General features: G+C 43.5%; 1 protein-coding gene across 1 annotated transcript in view; it reads left to right on the forward strand.

Moving 5' to 3' along the window:
- Window positions 1-14,800, forward strand: part of ANKRD13C (ankyrin repeat domain 13C) — a 76,351-nt gene extending 61,551 nt beyond the window's left edge. The window contains exons 8-13 of the mRNA XM_068239232.1: window positions 839-970; window positions 2,373-2,534; window positions 4,323-4,402; window positions 7,413-7,511; window positions 9,600-9,700; window positions 11,785-14,800. Of these exons, the coding sequence (XP_068095333.1) occupies window positions 839-970; window positions 2,373-2,534; window positions 4,323-4,402; window positions 7,413-7,511; window positions 9,600-9,700; window positions 11,785-11,915 (705 nt within the window). The 3' untranslated portion in view covers window positions 11,916-14,800. The remainder of the gene's footprint in view (window positions 1-838; window positions 971-2,372; window positions 2,535-4,322; window positions 4,403-7,412; window positions 7,512-9,599; window positions 9,701-11,784) is intronic.
- Window positions 14,801-16,007: the final 1,207 nt, after the last annotated feature.

Genomic DNA, 16,007 nt, shown 5'->3' on the forward strand with positions numbered 1-16,007 from the left:
GTGCTGAACTGCGTCTTTTGTGTAATGTATGTGCAGGGCCGGCCCGCCCATGAGGCAAGGTGAAACTTTTGCCTCAGGCGGCACTTCTGGGGGGGCGGCACCCGCCCGTCCGAGGGTGTGGGGGGGGCCACCCGAGCTGGAGGGGATAGCGGGCAGGCGCAGGAAGGTTGTATTGGGCCTAGGTCGGACCCCCCTTCCCTCGCCTGGGTCCCCCGTCCTCCGCTCCCCTCCAGCTTTAAAAAGTTCCGTGCTGTGCTGGCTGCAGCTATGTGTAAGAGGCAACGGGCGGAGATCACTCACCTCTTCCTCGTTCCAGCGTGCGCTCCACTGACGTCACTTGCTGCGGCGTAGCAGGAAGTGACGTCAGTGGAGCGCAGGCTGGCCTGGAACGAGGAAGAGGTGAGTGATCCCCGCCCGTTGCCTCTTACACATAGCTGCAGCCAGCACGGAACTTTTTAAAGCTGGAGGGGAGCGGAGGACGGGGGACCCAGGCGAGGGAGGGGGTGGTCCTGCCCCCCTCCCCGCCGCTAGGCCCAATACCCCCTTCCTTCCCGCTATCCCCTCCAGCTCGGGCGGCCCCCCCACACCCACGGCTTGGGGGGGGGGGGGGGGGGGCGGCGATTTCTTTGAAAATTGCCTCAGGCGGCAAAAAGTCTAGGGCCGGTGTTGTGTATGTGAGTTAGCTTTGTGCCCTTTACACTGTTATCTTCAGTCAGGCTGGTAATAATGCCCTTGCATAAACTTAATGTCTTGTCTATTGTGTTTTGTACGCTGACAATATGAGCCTGTGTATTATGTATGTGGAGCATGACCTGTCGTGTTATGGTCTCCATTCCAGGAATCAGAAATGGAAACAGAAGAGGAGGTGGATATTTTAATGAGTAGCGACATATACTCAGCAACCCTGTCCACAAAATCCATCTCGTTTACACGTGCCCAAACTGGCTGGCTATTCAGGGAAGATAAAACGGTATGCAAGTTATTGTATGGTCACTTTGTGCACAGCTGTTGTCCTAATTCTGTTCAGGCTTGTTTTTAAAGTGAACCAAAGACGAAGCACCCTCATGTATTTTACCATATATATCAGTGGGAACATTAGAGAAACCACCTACCCTGCTCTCGGTTTAATCCTTCACTGCTCAGCCTGCTTGTTAACAGCCCTGATAAAATCCCTGACTGAGCATCGAGTCCGGCTTTGCTCAGGAATCATAGCTGAGTCTATCTTCTCTGTCTTTTCAAGCCCAAGCCTGCCCCCTTGTTGCTCTGCTTTCCTGTTCTGTATAGTACAGATGGGAGGAGCTGCTAATGTAAGGGCATATTGAAAATTGATTTTTTTTTTTTTTTTTTTTATCTGTTTGTTTTATGAGGTTTTTAGAAATGGTGATTTCATTTTGCACACAGCCCACTAAATAATATGCTTTTCTGATAAACTGTGCTTTGCATGGAGTTTTAGTAAACAAAAAACAAAACAAAAAAACACCAAAAACGAAAATACCAGGTATAGCTATTATTTTGTACAGTCTATCGGGGATATGTTTATTTGTGCCAAAGTGTTAATCTCTGGTTTCCTTTACAGAGAATCTGTAATACATTAAAAAAAAATGCCCCTGGAGCTATTTACCTCAGGAGGGGAAACCTCTGGACCCTATGAGGCTTCCCCCTTCCTCCTGTGCAGCACCGATCCAGCACTGGATCCCCCTGAAAATCTGCCAACAACTATGTCGGTGGATGCGCACAGGCACAGTAGTACCTGCAGCACGCGGCGGTATCCGGCACAGTACAATCTTTCCCTCCAGTGGAAATAGCCGAGCACGATTGGGTCCACACTACTGTGCAAGACCCCTGCGTAGTGGAGCAGACTGGATCGGGCTCAGCTGTTTGCACAGGAGCAGGAGACAGAAGATGGTACTGTGCCTGCGCTGGATCAGGAAGGTAAATATTGCAGTCTGTGGGTTCCAGTCTGGATCCATGCTGCCCAGAAGGAGAAGCCTCCTTGTGTTCCAGAGACGTGAAAGGGATATGGAGGCTGCCATATGTATTGCCTTATAAACAATACCAGTTGCTTGGCTGTCCTGCTGAACCTCTGCCTATAATACTTTTAGCCATAGACCCTGAAAAAGCTAATGCAGCAGATCAGGTGTTTCTGACATGGTCAGATCTGGCAAGATTAGCTGCATGCTTGTCTCTGGTGTTGTTCAGACACTACCATAGCCTAATAGATCCGTAGATTTTATGCTGCAAAATGTAGATTTATTTTTTCCTGTATCCTGTTAGAGGACTGATTGACGGGAACATTTGATTTTGAAAGTTTAAAATCTGAAACTGCACCTCCTGATGACTGTTTTTTTTTTTTATATCCTTTATCCTTCCAGGAACGTGTGGGCAACTTTCTGGCAGACTTTTATTTAGTAAACGGGCTGATCTTGGAGTCCCGGAAAAGGAGAGAACATCTGAGTGAAGAGGACATCCTCCGAAATAAAGCCATCATGGAGAGCCTGAGTAAAGGCGGGAACCTGATGGAGCAGAACTTCGAGGTATTTGAAAAAGAAGAGCTATTGGCCTCAATTCACTAAGCAGTTTAGACTAGTCTACAGATGGTATTTAGTCTACTGATGGTTTAGTTAGTTGGATCAAAGGGGAATTCACAATTACCAAATGTTTTAGACCTGTTTTTATACCTGGTCTAAAACCATTTGGTAATTAGGTGGGTAAAGCAGGGGAAATGATCAAAAGACGCAATTCACAAACGACTAGTTATGAATGACATTATTCTCCTCTGTTGAGCTCTCCTCTGCATACAATTAAAATCCTGCATCATTAATTCAAAAGGTTCCATCCTCACATCTAAAATACCTCACAGAATTACTTTACCCACAGAAATCAGCTGGTCTAATCTGTCAGAAAAAGTGGGCGTGGTTGCTCCTTGTTTGCCTTTGTGAATTGTGTAATTACTGAATGTTAGACCAGGTCTAAAAACAGGTCTAAAACATTACACCAAATCATCAGTAGACTAAAAACCATCTGTAGACTAGTCTAAACTGCTTAGTGAATTGAGGCCAAGGTCTCCTTACCCATCTTTCTGCCAGTGCACTGGGTGACGCAGCCGAGCGGACCCTCTTCCCTGGATGTTTAGCGGTTTTCCCCAGTAGTCCATCCCGGTTTCATTTATCAGCTGAAATCCGATTGGTTTAGTCTGGGTTGCTGGATAATTCTTTCTGTGCACTTGTCCTGATGAATGACCCAGTGAGTTCTGACTTAAAAGGGGCACTATGACAAAAAAATTAAAATTTAACAAACAGTCCCTACACTGTTCACTTACCATTCCATTTTGCTTTCATGTGAGACGCTCCTATCTGGCTGGACTTTAGATAAGCTCCCAGTTCTGCCTGATTTAGCGGGATGTTGCCCGTGAAAAGTGTTGCAATATATGAGTTTTCTTGAACAAAACTTTTTCAGTTTAAAGAGCAACTGTGACCAAGAATTGAACTTCATCCTAGTCAATAGCTGATGCCCCCTTTCCCATGAGAAATCTTTTCCTTTTCTCAGACCGACCATCAGGGGACTCTCTATGGCTGATATTGTGGTGAAACCCCTCCCACAGTGAGTTTCCGGTCTAAGTACCTCATTGCATTGTGGGAAATAACAGCTGTTTTACTGTTTACAGCGGTTTTTAACTGCTAAAAAAGGCAAGCAGCATCTCCTTCCACTGATCTCACCTGACAGCAGTAAAAATGTCACCATGTGATAAATGTCACAATGTAAATCAGGGAGAGGAAAGATTTTACAATGGGCAAACACTGACTAAATCATTTATACATAATAATTGTAAAAATTAAGCACTTTATTACGTTATTTTCACTGGAGTTCCTCTTTAAATCGACCTTTGAGTCAATTTGTGGTAAGTCCACCACTGTTTCCTTTTTAAACGTTTTTTTAACTATTTTATCCTCATCTTGCGCCTTTGTTATACCAACTGTTCTTCACAATTTTTTGTTTCCACTGCTGGTGGAGGGGGGTTACCCCATTTCTTCCTATCTACAGAGAGCGACATCAAATGCAGCTTCCATGTTTCTTCAAGTACAGGTTCCATTTCATAATGTATTGCATGTATAATTTAACTTTATCAGTTGGCCATTAAAAGGTATTATTTTTACAACACTTTGTTGTTGTTTTTTCTACCTACTGCCGTATTGCAGAAATTAATATTCAGGAACACAAGACACAGAAAGATGCTGATGAGAATTGCAATATAGTGAATGAACTGTGAAAACCTGTTGTGTTTTTTTTTGTTTTTTTTTTAAACCTATTGTTTACTTTTTCAGCCTGTACGGAGACAGTCACTGACTCCTCCTCCACCCAACACTATTACGTGGGAAGAGTACCTGTCTGCAGAGAGCGGGAAGTAAGTGCTGTGAGGAGTTCTTCAGTCTGAGGGGGGTTATTGTGTATTTTAAAAGTAAATGTACAGTGTTTAATAAATTCTTTGTTTAGTAGTAATACATTTAATTAAGAATACATGTGTGTTACACATGAATGTTTACCAGTCAGTGAACTTGACTACTGAACTTGTTTGTGCAGAATATTGTGTGTTTTCTGATGTCAAATGACTTTTAGGCCTCTTTCACACCAAGACGTTGCGTTTTAGGGGATGTTAAGGTCGCATAACGTGCCCCTAACGCAACGCATGGTGGTGTTGAAGTTGACGTCAGATTGAGCCGGGTTATGCGGCTCTTGGTGCTCAGCAGTAGATGGGAAGTCCGGATCTTTTCAATGATTCGGATGATTTGAATCGGATCATTGAAAAGATCCGAATCTTTAAATCATTTTACTAGGGAAGCAGGAAGCAGGGGTGCAGCAGAGTGAGAGGTGCAGGAGAATGAGGGCACATTGAGGGTGCTAATGGGGAAGGGAGAGATGCAGCAGGAAGATTGTGCTTGTGCACAGAAGCTGCAGTTCCTGTTTCTTCCAGACATCCACTGTGAACCGAATCCTTCATTGTGATGATCAGGATGATTCGACTCACAAAAAAGATCCAGATCAAAAATCCGAATTGTTCATGATCTGGACAACCGTACAGTGCAGTGAATATTAATTAGCTATGTGGCTAAGAATAGCAGACTCTCCCCTTACTAAGCACGTGCAAACAGTGTAACTCAGCTAAAACCACATATAACGCACAGCATGCAGCACTTTCTTTGAACGTCCAGCGTTACACTGTAACGCAACGTGGGCACTGTGAACAGCCCATTGATTTTTCATTACTGTGAGTTGGGCTGCGTTACAGGCTGCTCTAACGTGCGCCTGTAACGTCCCACTGTGAAAGCCGCCTTAACGTGGACCTAAACTCTACCAAAGCACACAATGAACAGTCTTCATTCCACGTATATGTCACTGCTGCTGTTATGTATGTGAGCCAGATCAAGCTGTCCTAAAGGGAATCTGAAGTGAAAATAAACTTATAATATAATGAATTGTATGTGTAGTACAGCTAAGAAATAGAACATTAGTAGCAAATAACAAAGTCTCATGTTGTTTTCCAGTACAGGAGAAGTTAAAAAAAACTTCAGTTATTGATGCAACAAAGTTTCTCTGACATCTCCTACCGAGACAGTCCTACTTTCTAAAGCACTTATACGTCAAACCATGAAAAACAGCTTCAGATAAGGTTTTTCTGCAGGGGCGTTAAAAGGGTCATTAGCTCTGCTCCGTTTCATAGTTTAAAATTGTGTGTTTGTAATAGGAAATATGTCAGAATGATGCAATGTTATTTAAAGAAAACGATGTAACTAAAAATTAAAATAAGACTCTTTTCTTTGCTACTAATGTTCTATCAATGATCTGTACAACACATAGAATTCTATAAGTTGTTTTTTTTCCCGCTTCAGTGTCACTTTAAGGCTCGCTGTACACATGCTTGACTGATGTCGGCCGATTGGGACCTGAACCCTTGAGCGACATTGCTGGGCGCGGCTGTACAGGGTGACTACACACTCTGTTTCAATGCCAAAAGAGGGGTGACACAGCAGCGCAGATGTTGTCAGGCAGGGCGAGCGCAAGGACAAAGCTATCTACTGTCGCTGAACTCAGTTGAACCTCCTGGTGGATCGCTGGTCAGGGGCTGCTGTACACATGCTAGATTATTGACTGAAGCAGTTGTTGTTGGCTGACTTTAAGCTAGCGTGTGTACAGGGCTTTATCGGTAGCTATGAACACGAAGCAGAGAAAGTTCTGTTTCTGCCGGCTGTCTCCTCATACATAAACACTGAGGCTTAACCTTTTCAGTGCCTCCTGCAAAGTGAATTCACTGTTTCCAGATTTATTACACAGCCTAGGCTTAACATCACTTGTAGGGTGGGGCTACATACCAATATATAGATCTAGGAAGTGTTTCTGATGCTGAAATCAGGACAATTGCCATAAAAGTGGCTATCATGAATAATTTCCTGCACTCTACTATGGCCTAAATTCACTAAGCAGTTTAGACTAGTCTACTGATGGTTTTTAGTCTACCGATGGTTTTCAGTCTACCGATGGTTTTCAGTCTACCGATGGTTTTCAGTCTACCGATGGTTTTCAGTCTACCGATGGTTTTCAGTCTACCGATGGTTTTCAGTCTACCGATGGTTTTTAGTCTACCGATGGTTTGGTGTAATGTTTTAGACCTGGTTTAAAGGTGTGTACACACACACACACTACATAAGCCAACGACTGGTCCGTCAGACCCTCCCGCTGGGCGGACTTTCAGCCGACAGTAGTGCGTGTGTACGCACTGTCCGCGGACTGATAAGGCTGTTCCTTAACGATCCGCTTAGCGGGAGGGTCTGACGGATCCGTCGTTGGCTTCCGTAGTGCGTGTGTACGCACCTTTAAACCAGGTCTAAAACATTACACAAAACCAACAGTAGACTAAAAACCATCAGTAGACTAGTCTAAACTGCTTAGTGAATTGAGGCCATCATTACAGTTCCTCTTTAACACTGTGTTCAACATTTTGATCTATTTGAAATGTATTCCTATTATAACCTCTATATTTCTACCTTTGCTACTGTCACTGTGTAACTAATATGCACCTGTGGGGGGGAGGGGGGAGCATGCAGCCTGAACAGCAGCGACTCTGGTCATTTAGGATTTATAGCTGCACAAGCTTCATTTATTGTGACTGTTACAACCAGGCACTTTGATTACTAAGTTATTGGAGCAAACCACTAAAATGGAGATGCCTTCAAGCGTGCTCATGTTGATATCAAATATCCAATCCTGCAGGGAATAAAAAAAATAAGAGTAAGTAAACACTCTTCCCCTCTCACCCAGTCTCCTTTATTACACCCTTGTAGCGCGGAATGACTGCGGTCATGTTGGGCCCCGCATAATCTCTGTTCCACACTATTTATGTTTGTTCTTTCTCCTTCCAGAGCTCCTCATCTTGGCCGGGAACTTGTCTGCAAAGAGAACAAGAAAACTTTTAAAGCAACAATTGCTATGAGCCAGGACTTTCCGCTGGGAATTGAATCGTAAGTGTCCTTTTATGCCTGTTCAGTAGCGCCATACTTGTTACAAAATGGTGTCTGAAGGTGACTGATCCGATTTGATTATTCAGTACATTTTATGCAGGTACACCAATGTTGCAGTTGAGCTGTTTTTGTAAGAACATTTTGTAAGGGCTCGTTCACTTGTAAGGGCATTTTTGCCCTTTTTTCAAGCACAGACTATTTTTAAAATCGTCCTAAAATGCTTGTGCAATGATTCTCTAAGAGAGTTCACATCTGAGCGGTTTGTTTCCAATCCGCTCAGCAAAGCGGTGCCTGTACCTTTTTTTTGAGGCGATTCTACCTCAATGGAGGGAATAGGATGAAGCGCAATATGGTCACAAAATCGCTTTGTGCAGCAATTGCATTTTTAAAGAGAACCCGAGGTGGGAATCTTAGAATTAAATCTATACACAGAGGCTGGGTCTGGCTATAGTGCCCAGCCTCTGTTGCTAGTTGAATCTTCCCTAAATCCCCCCTGCGCTCTGCACTAGCCCATAAATTACAGCCGCGCTGTCGGGCTCGGTTTACCTTTCTAGTGCCACTCCCGCCGCTCCCCCGCCTCCTGCAGAGCGCCGGTCCCCGCCCGCGTCCCTTTCCTCCAATCAGCGGCGAGGGAAGGGACGTGCGCGGGGATCGGCGCTCTGCAGGAGGCGGAGGAGCGGCGTGAGTGGCACTAGAATGGTAAACAGAGCCCGCTGCGACACGCTCAGTGTCGCCAGCGCGGCTGTAATTTATGGGCTAGTGCAGCCCAGGGGGGATTTAGGTAACATTCAACTAGCAACAGAGGCTGGGCACTATAGTCAGACCCAGCCTCTGTGTATAGATTTAACTCTAAGATCCCCACCTCGGGTTCTCTTTAAGAGTAAATGCATTTTATTGATCTTTTTTTTTGGTCAGAGTTCACTTCCTGACTTGAGTCAGGGAGTGGATTAAAAAAATGCTCTGGAAAAGTGCTTAGAAAAGCGGTTTTAACAAAAACACACCACCCACCCAAGCGTGTGGAATCGAAAAAAATCTCGTCAAAAACAGCTTTATTGCACTGTCCACATTATGATTCCTGTGAATTGTATAAAGGAAAAGCAGAGAATCCTATTCTAGACAATTTCCATCTTGGTTACCTTTGACCTCCTGACGTTTCCTCCCCCACTTTTTTTCTCCTTTTGCTAATTGTGTATTCGTTACCCGCCCTCCTCCCAGAGTCTTCAGACACTCCCACTGAGGTCTATTAGGAAGCACTGTCTTTTGTCATTAGGAGGGGGCTATAAAGGGAAGAGGAGGAATATATTATAGATAAAAAAGACCCCCTCCCCCCAGCATGCAACTGTTTGGCAATGGCAATTAAAGGGCCAGTGCTCCTAAGGTATGTGATAACTCCAAACCATAACAGCAGAAAAAGTTTTGAATGCAGGATTAGCATCTTTATCACTGAATACACTCAGACCAGTTGCTGTTAAAATTTGATTTTTATGGTGACAATCCCGCTTTAAAGGGCAACTATAACCTTCTGAAACAAAAAAGTTAGATGCTCTTCTAAGAGGAGGGAAGGCTTAGAATTCCTTATAGCCTTCCAGTCCCTCTCTGCATTTCCTCAATCCACCGCCAGGCCCCCACTTTCCAGCCTTCCGATTGAAATGTGGAAGAGGCCTTCAGGTCTCCTTGGAAGGCCACGGGACTTCCCAAGACAAGCGGCTTCGTATTGCTCGAACGCAGACTCCTTTGTGTGCAGTACGGGGCCGCTCATCTTAGGAAGTCCTTGGAGACCCAAGGGACGGGCGGGAGATGTGGAGGCAGAACGAAATGGGAACACTCTAAGGCATCCAGAGCCTTCACTCCTCTACAGTGAGTATCTTACTTTTTTGTTTTATAAAGTTACAGTTGTCCTTTAAATGTTAACCTTTTGCTAATTGCTTTCCATTGCTGCCAGTATAGAGCTGCATTGTATGCGCCCTCAGTTAGACTCCACCAGTGGCTGTATGCTCCTCAGAGGTGGACCTGATGTGATCGGTAATCTGTACTCTGCAAGGTTTTGCAGAACATTAGGTCAGAATTAACCCTTTTCTCTCTCTACAGACTGCTGAATGTTCTAGAAGTCATTGCACCTTTTAAGCACTTTAATAAACTTCGAGAATTTGTACAGATGAAGCTCCCACCAGGTTTCCCTGTAAAATTAGGTACGTAACACACATTACCTGCATTTTATACGGTCATGGGATCTATGCATGTTAAGAGGGAAGCTGATGGGAATGTTTGCAAGGCTGTACTATAGAGTGATCACCACCTCATTCTTTAGAAACAACTGGTACACCTAGGGCGGTGATCTGCAAACTTGGCTCTCTAGCTGTTAAGGAACTACAAGTCCCACAATGCATTTGACTATGAATCACGACTGTGGCTGTCAGATTCCTGCAATGCATTGTGGGACTTGGCTCTCCAGCTGTTAAGGAACTACAAGTTTGCAGATCACTGACCTAGGGGCATAGTAGGAGCACAGCAATTCTATTAATCTGCTTAGTGACAAAAATCATTATCGCACACATAGTCACTATTGTGTTTATAAGGAAGTTGAGTGGTCTTTGTGGAATATTTGATGATTTGGTTGAGGAATATGGCTCGGTACAGAAGAATGTTGTTATAGTAAACCTCAGGCTATAGTAAACACTGTCCCCAGGTCCCAGGCATGCATGTGGGCCAAAAAAATAAAGCGCAATCTTGCGCTAACGGGAACAGATCAGGCCCAAGACACGATCTCTTGCAGCTCTCTCACAGCCCAGTTTATAGTCTACCTTTTGTTTGGAGCTCTCTCTCTTTCTCTTTCTTTTCTTCAATCCTGAAATACAATAACTTTATTCGGCAAATGAAAGAAACACAGAAACATTTTTACTACTATTTTCTTCAATCCTGAAATACAATAACTTTATTCGGCAAATGAAAGAAACACAAACATTTTTACTACTATTTTCTTCAATCCTGAAATACAATAACTTTATTCGGCAAATGAAAGACTCCATTACACTTGGTTACAGAACTTAAAAGCATGTCTGGGACTTAAAGTGAACCAGAGACGAAGCACCCTCATGCATTTTACCATATATATTACTGGGAAAATTAGAGAAAACACCTACCCTGCTCCCTGTTTCATTCTTCACTGCTCAGCCTGCTTGTTATCAGCCCTGATAAAATTCCTGACAGAGCATTCAGTCTGGCTTTGCTCAGGAATCATTATAGCCGTTTCTGTCTTCTCTGATGTCTTTTCAAGCCTATACCTGCCCCCTTCTGGTCTGCTATAATGACTCTGCTATGATTCCTGAGCAAAGCCAGATTGAATGCTCAGTCGGAGATTTTATCAGGGCTGATAAGAGGCTGAGCAGTGAAGAATGAAGCAGGGGTAGGTGTTTTCTCTAATTTTCTCACTGATATATATGATAAAATACATGAGGGTGCTTTGTCTCTGGTTCACTTTAACATTTCAAATAAGATAGGGACACTATGATCAGAATGTAATCCTCCCCTGCATTTGAAAAGTTAGCACAGTGATGGACTGTTATCTCTAGGTGGTGATTGCCGTGGGAGGAATAGTAATCTGTAAAGTAAGAATAAAACTAAAATGGGGCTGGGTTAACCACTTAACGACCAGCTAACGTAGATAGGCGGCGGCTGTTCGTTTGTGGTTTTACATGGAAACGCCTGCTCTCCGTCGGGCTCCTTCTTCTGCATATGACGCGGCTGACGTCACCACGCTGCCCGCCTCGCGTCATCACGGCGGCTGGCGTGAAAGTACGGTGCATGCGCGATTAAAGTGCAGATGCGCCGTACTTTTACGCCAGGCGGCGTGGTGACGTCAGCCGCGTCATATGCGGAAGAAGGAGCCCCACATGTCGCTGGGCTACCGCCGGGCAGCCATTCCGGAGCGGGGACTAGGAGAGGAGCCAGGACACCGTCGTGAGACCTCCCGACCAGCACTGGGCTGGAGAAAGCCCCGGGTGAGTACAATTTTCATTTTTAAGTTGAGCTCGGAGTCCCTTTAAATCGGACAGTAAACACTAAACGGTATAGGTAAGCTAAATAATTTTATTGGATGGTTTATTTTATTTATAGGTGGATGGTTTATTTAATTTTTTTCAGTTAATATGGAGTTTTACCCACTTTAGACCATTGATGTTCTTACTGCAGTATGTATATATTGCCCTTTGTGCAATGTCACAGAATATGATGGCACTGAATATATAGTACAATAATCCTCTGCTGTTCTCTTCAGATATCCCTGTATTCCCAACCATCACAGCCACTGTAACCTTCCAAGAGTTCCGCTATGGAGAGTTTGAGGAGTCCATCTTTAGGATACCGGAGGACTACAAAGAGGATCCCAGCCGTTTCCCTGACTTATAAAGTCCTCTCAGGACCTGTAGGGGATATTCACATGCTGTGAGGGGCTCTGTCAGGAGCATAATCTGGATTCTGCTAACAAGGCAAAGTGCTGGTGGAATTTTAGCTTCTTTCCACCTCAGCAGCTTCTGACCTCTCCTGTTCACTGATCCAGGATCGCTACCAGCTGCACGGTCTGACAAGCCAGAGGCATCATGGGACAGTCTTGAATCCCCAGCCTCCCCCGCACTGTTCAGTTTAACCTCTCACCACATCCGCAGCTCATCCAGTTGTATTCAGAGACGACTTTTGGCATTCAGTTCTTGTATAAAATACACCTTACAGCTTAGGGCGAACTTTTTAAATCTTCTGCTTCTATTTTCCATAAATTATACACATTGTAATTTTATGTATAGATTCCTGTTTGCTGGACATGTATAAAATAAGAGGAGAGTTCTTCTGTAATCTAATTAAACAAACGTCGAGTAAATCAGTGCAGACGATCACATCGCCCCCTTGTGGAGTCAGAGATCTCAGCTCCAAAGGGAGTGCGTTTTTTTTAACACCATATAGATTTATTTAATATTTTTCTTTATAAGTAATTGTAATTAATTTTTATTGGCGTAGACGCATCATTTTTTTTCTCAAATGTTAAACTTTTACATTCAATGTCTTTTCAGTGTTGTACAGAGGAAAAAGTGTACTTTGGTAAAACTGCACTTATCCTGCACATTTGGGGAAAAAGTCATTAAAGGGAATGTATAGTGCTTTTTTTTAACTTTTAGTTTATCCCTTGGGTTCAGCAACAAGATAAAGTAAATTTTTATCAGGAATATATAAAATATTGTAAATGTGCTTGTTTGGTTGAAGCGAAACCTGTCGGTTTGACTGGAAAATGTTGTTCGTTTTTGTTTTTTTTTAACCACAAAAGTTGGTTGTAAGCTCTGGTATTTTCCGCAACACTCCCAGAGTGCAGTAATCCAAGTTGGTCAGAGCTTGCATAGAAGTCCCTAACATTGTTATCGTGTAAAGTCCCAATTCAACTCGGCCAATGAGCTGCTAAGATCTAGTTTCCATTTACTTAGCGGTTTCTTGGAATGAATATTCACTTGCTAATGAAGGTCAACGTGTTTGTTTCCGTTGCATGCAGATTTCCGTTGGGGTTATCCTGCAGGTAGTAATCTGGCACTCCGCTGCATTACCCGCATGCCTACCTCGTTTAATTCTGAAACTGGCTCCACATATGAAATGCAAAAAAATCCCATACATTTTACACAGCCAGCAGAGGAGGAGGAAGTTGCTGTGTGAAAATGTATTCAGGCCTTTAGTGGAAACTAGGGATGGTCAGGATTATGCTAATTTTATATGCAAATATATGCAGCTTGAAAATGGACCAATCAAATCCTGCTGTGGGATTTGCTTGATCTGCTTTCAAGCTGCATAAATTAGCATACAAAATTAGCATACTCCTGTGTTAACGCAGAATGATCTGCATCTCCTTGACCATCCCTAGTGGAAACTTGGCCTAATGTTTACAAATTGCGTGCGCTTCTTGCTGATTTGGATTAGCCCAATTTCATGCTGTGTAACTTGGCATGGCCTCTCTATACTACTATTAAAGCTCTCTCAGGGCTGGAACCCACTAGAGTGTTTTTTTGCTGGCGATTTTCATAAACGCTCTGCCAATGTAAATGGATGGGGCAGATTCCACTAGAGTGATTGCAATTTAACCTCCCTGGCGCTAAGCCGCCGCGGAGGATTGCTCAGGCCCTCGTGGGCCGATTTTCACACTTTGCTAGCTGCGTGCATAACTCGATCGCCGCCACCCGCCGTGTTAGAGTGCCCGGACCCCGTGCGCAGCCTGGCCAATCAGCGCCGAGGGGTGGATCGGGACTCCCTATGACGTCATCCCCATCGTCGCCATGGCGACGGGGAGCCAAACAGGAAATCCCGTTCTGAACGTGATTTCCTGTTTGCTCTGATCGGAGGCGATTGGAAGCGGTGGGGTGATGCCGCTGCACAGCGGCTATCCTGTAGCTAGCGCTAGGCTAGCTACATGATTTTTAAAAAAAAATGTAAGTGCTGCGCTGCCCCCTGGCGGTTTTAATAGACTGCCAGGGAGGTTAAGCAAATCACAGGACATGCAGCATTTTGGGAGTTTCCATTGTAAGGAATTGTATAGGAGCAGGGAAATCGCTCCCCAAATCGCTTGCAAAGCGCTATCACAAATCCCTAGCGATTGCGCTTTCTAGTGGACGTAATAGTGATATAGCCCATCACCCTACTTGCTCCACCCACCGTACTAGGACTGTATGGATGTACAAATGTGGTATGGTGATTTAATTCAATTTTTACTTTTTTTTTTTTTTTTCTTCCCCCTTTCAGACTATCTTTATTTTTTTTTTTCAACCCACTTATCCTTTCTTCTTTTGTGTTGTATTGTTTATGCCATTTGGGTTTGTTTTTTTTACTTAGAGTAACCAAGCAGCACGGGGAGATCCAAACCACTAGGAATGTATAGGGGGAATAAGAGACCGAAAAGCCCTCCTGCTACAAGTTTTACTTAAAGCAAACCTGAACTGAGAATAAACGTAATTGTATGCGTAGTACTGAGGGTATGTAAACCTTTCCTGGAGTCTCTTATTTTTATTTTCAGTTTAAAGACTGAATCAATCGGCAGCTGTCGGTCTGTAAAATCAACTCCATTTTGCTGCAAAGCAAAAAGTAGTAATCACCCTTTGGATTTAGCAGCCTTTTCCATTTATCAGCAATGTTTCCTCAAACTAGTACGTGTATTTGCTTCTTTACTTATCAGGAGAGCCTCAGATGCATTGACTGCTGTGGATACAGGGGTGAAGAAGTGGTTTATTAACACCTTGCAATAAAAAAAAAAAATTATGAGAAGTATTGATATATGTACCCATGTTTATCTCATCTTTACACATTTCACTTCAGGTGCGCTTTAGTTACCGAGCACACAAGACAATCTTTACTCCCAAGAGAGGCATGCCAGTGGCGTTGTATTGATATTCAGTTGTGCGATCAATTACTGAATCTGATGTTTGCAAAGAAAAAAAAAATATTGCATTTTATTGACCATCTCTAGTTTCTTCCAGAGTACCACATAAAGGTGGCAGCACACAATACAATTTTTTATATTTCTTTACAATTCAAAAAATACAATTCAGGTTCTCCAAAATAAAATTGAAAATGCTGAAAGCATTTCTTTGGGCCTATAAATCAATAAATTGGCAATCTATTATTACACCATAAAAAAATGTATCGGAGAAATCGGTTACTCCTGATCGACTTGATAAAAATGGAAATTTCTTGCTTAAATTAAAGAAAAAAAAACACACTTGATCTTTCTGTACAATTGATCATTTTTATTAATTTGCAGTAAATTCAAACCTTATTGTATGATGTTGCCACCTTGAGGCCTGGAACCCACTAGAGCATTTTGTTTTTTATTTGATTGTTTAGGGAGTGCTTTAAATTGCTAGCAATTTATCTAAACGCTCTGCCAATATAAATTGATGGAACAGATTCCACTAGAACGATTGCGATTAAGGAAATTGCAATCGCAGGACATGCAGCATTTTGGGAGCGTGAGGCCGATTTAGGGGAACCAATTAACTTACACAAATACAGTAGAATCTTGTTGAAGTAAGCTCTGATATAGTGAACCTCTAGCTTACAGTAAACTCAACCCCCAGGTCCCGACCGAGTGCCTGTATGTATGGCGAATCCTGTTATAATAAACTACTTGGCCAGGTCCCTTGGAGTTTACAATAAAGAGATTCTGCTATACTACCATACTGAAGATTTGGACCAGAGACCCTGAAGCCGCAAGATGAGATGCAGCAGTCATTCAGTGATACGACGTGTCTAAAGCTAAGGGGAATCAAAAATTAAAATAAAAATCAACCAGATACTTACCCAAGGAGAGGGAAGGCTCTGAGTCCTATAGACTGCAGTGTTTCCCCAACCCTGTCCTCAAGGCCCACCAACAGTGCATGTTTTGTGGAAATCCACAGAGGTAGTCAATCAGCACTGCCGAGACACTAATTACCCCTCCAGTGTATGTCGCAAAACGTACTGTTGGTGGGCCCTGAG

This window comes from Hyperolius riggenbachi, chromosome 6, assembly GCF_040937935.1.
Source record: "Hyperolius riggenbachi isolate aHypRig1 chromosome 6, aHypRig1.pri, whole genome shotgun sequence".
Classification (NCBI taxonomy): domain Eukaryota; kingdom Metazoa; phylum Chordata; class Amphibia; order Anura; family Hyperoliidae; genus Hyperolius; species Hyperolius riggenbachi.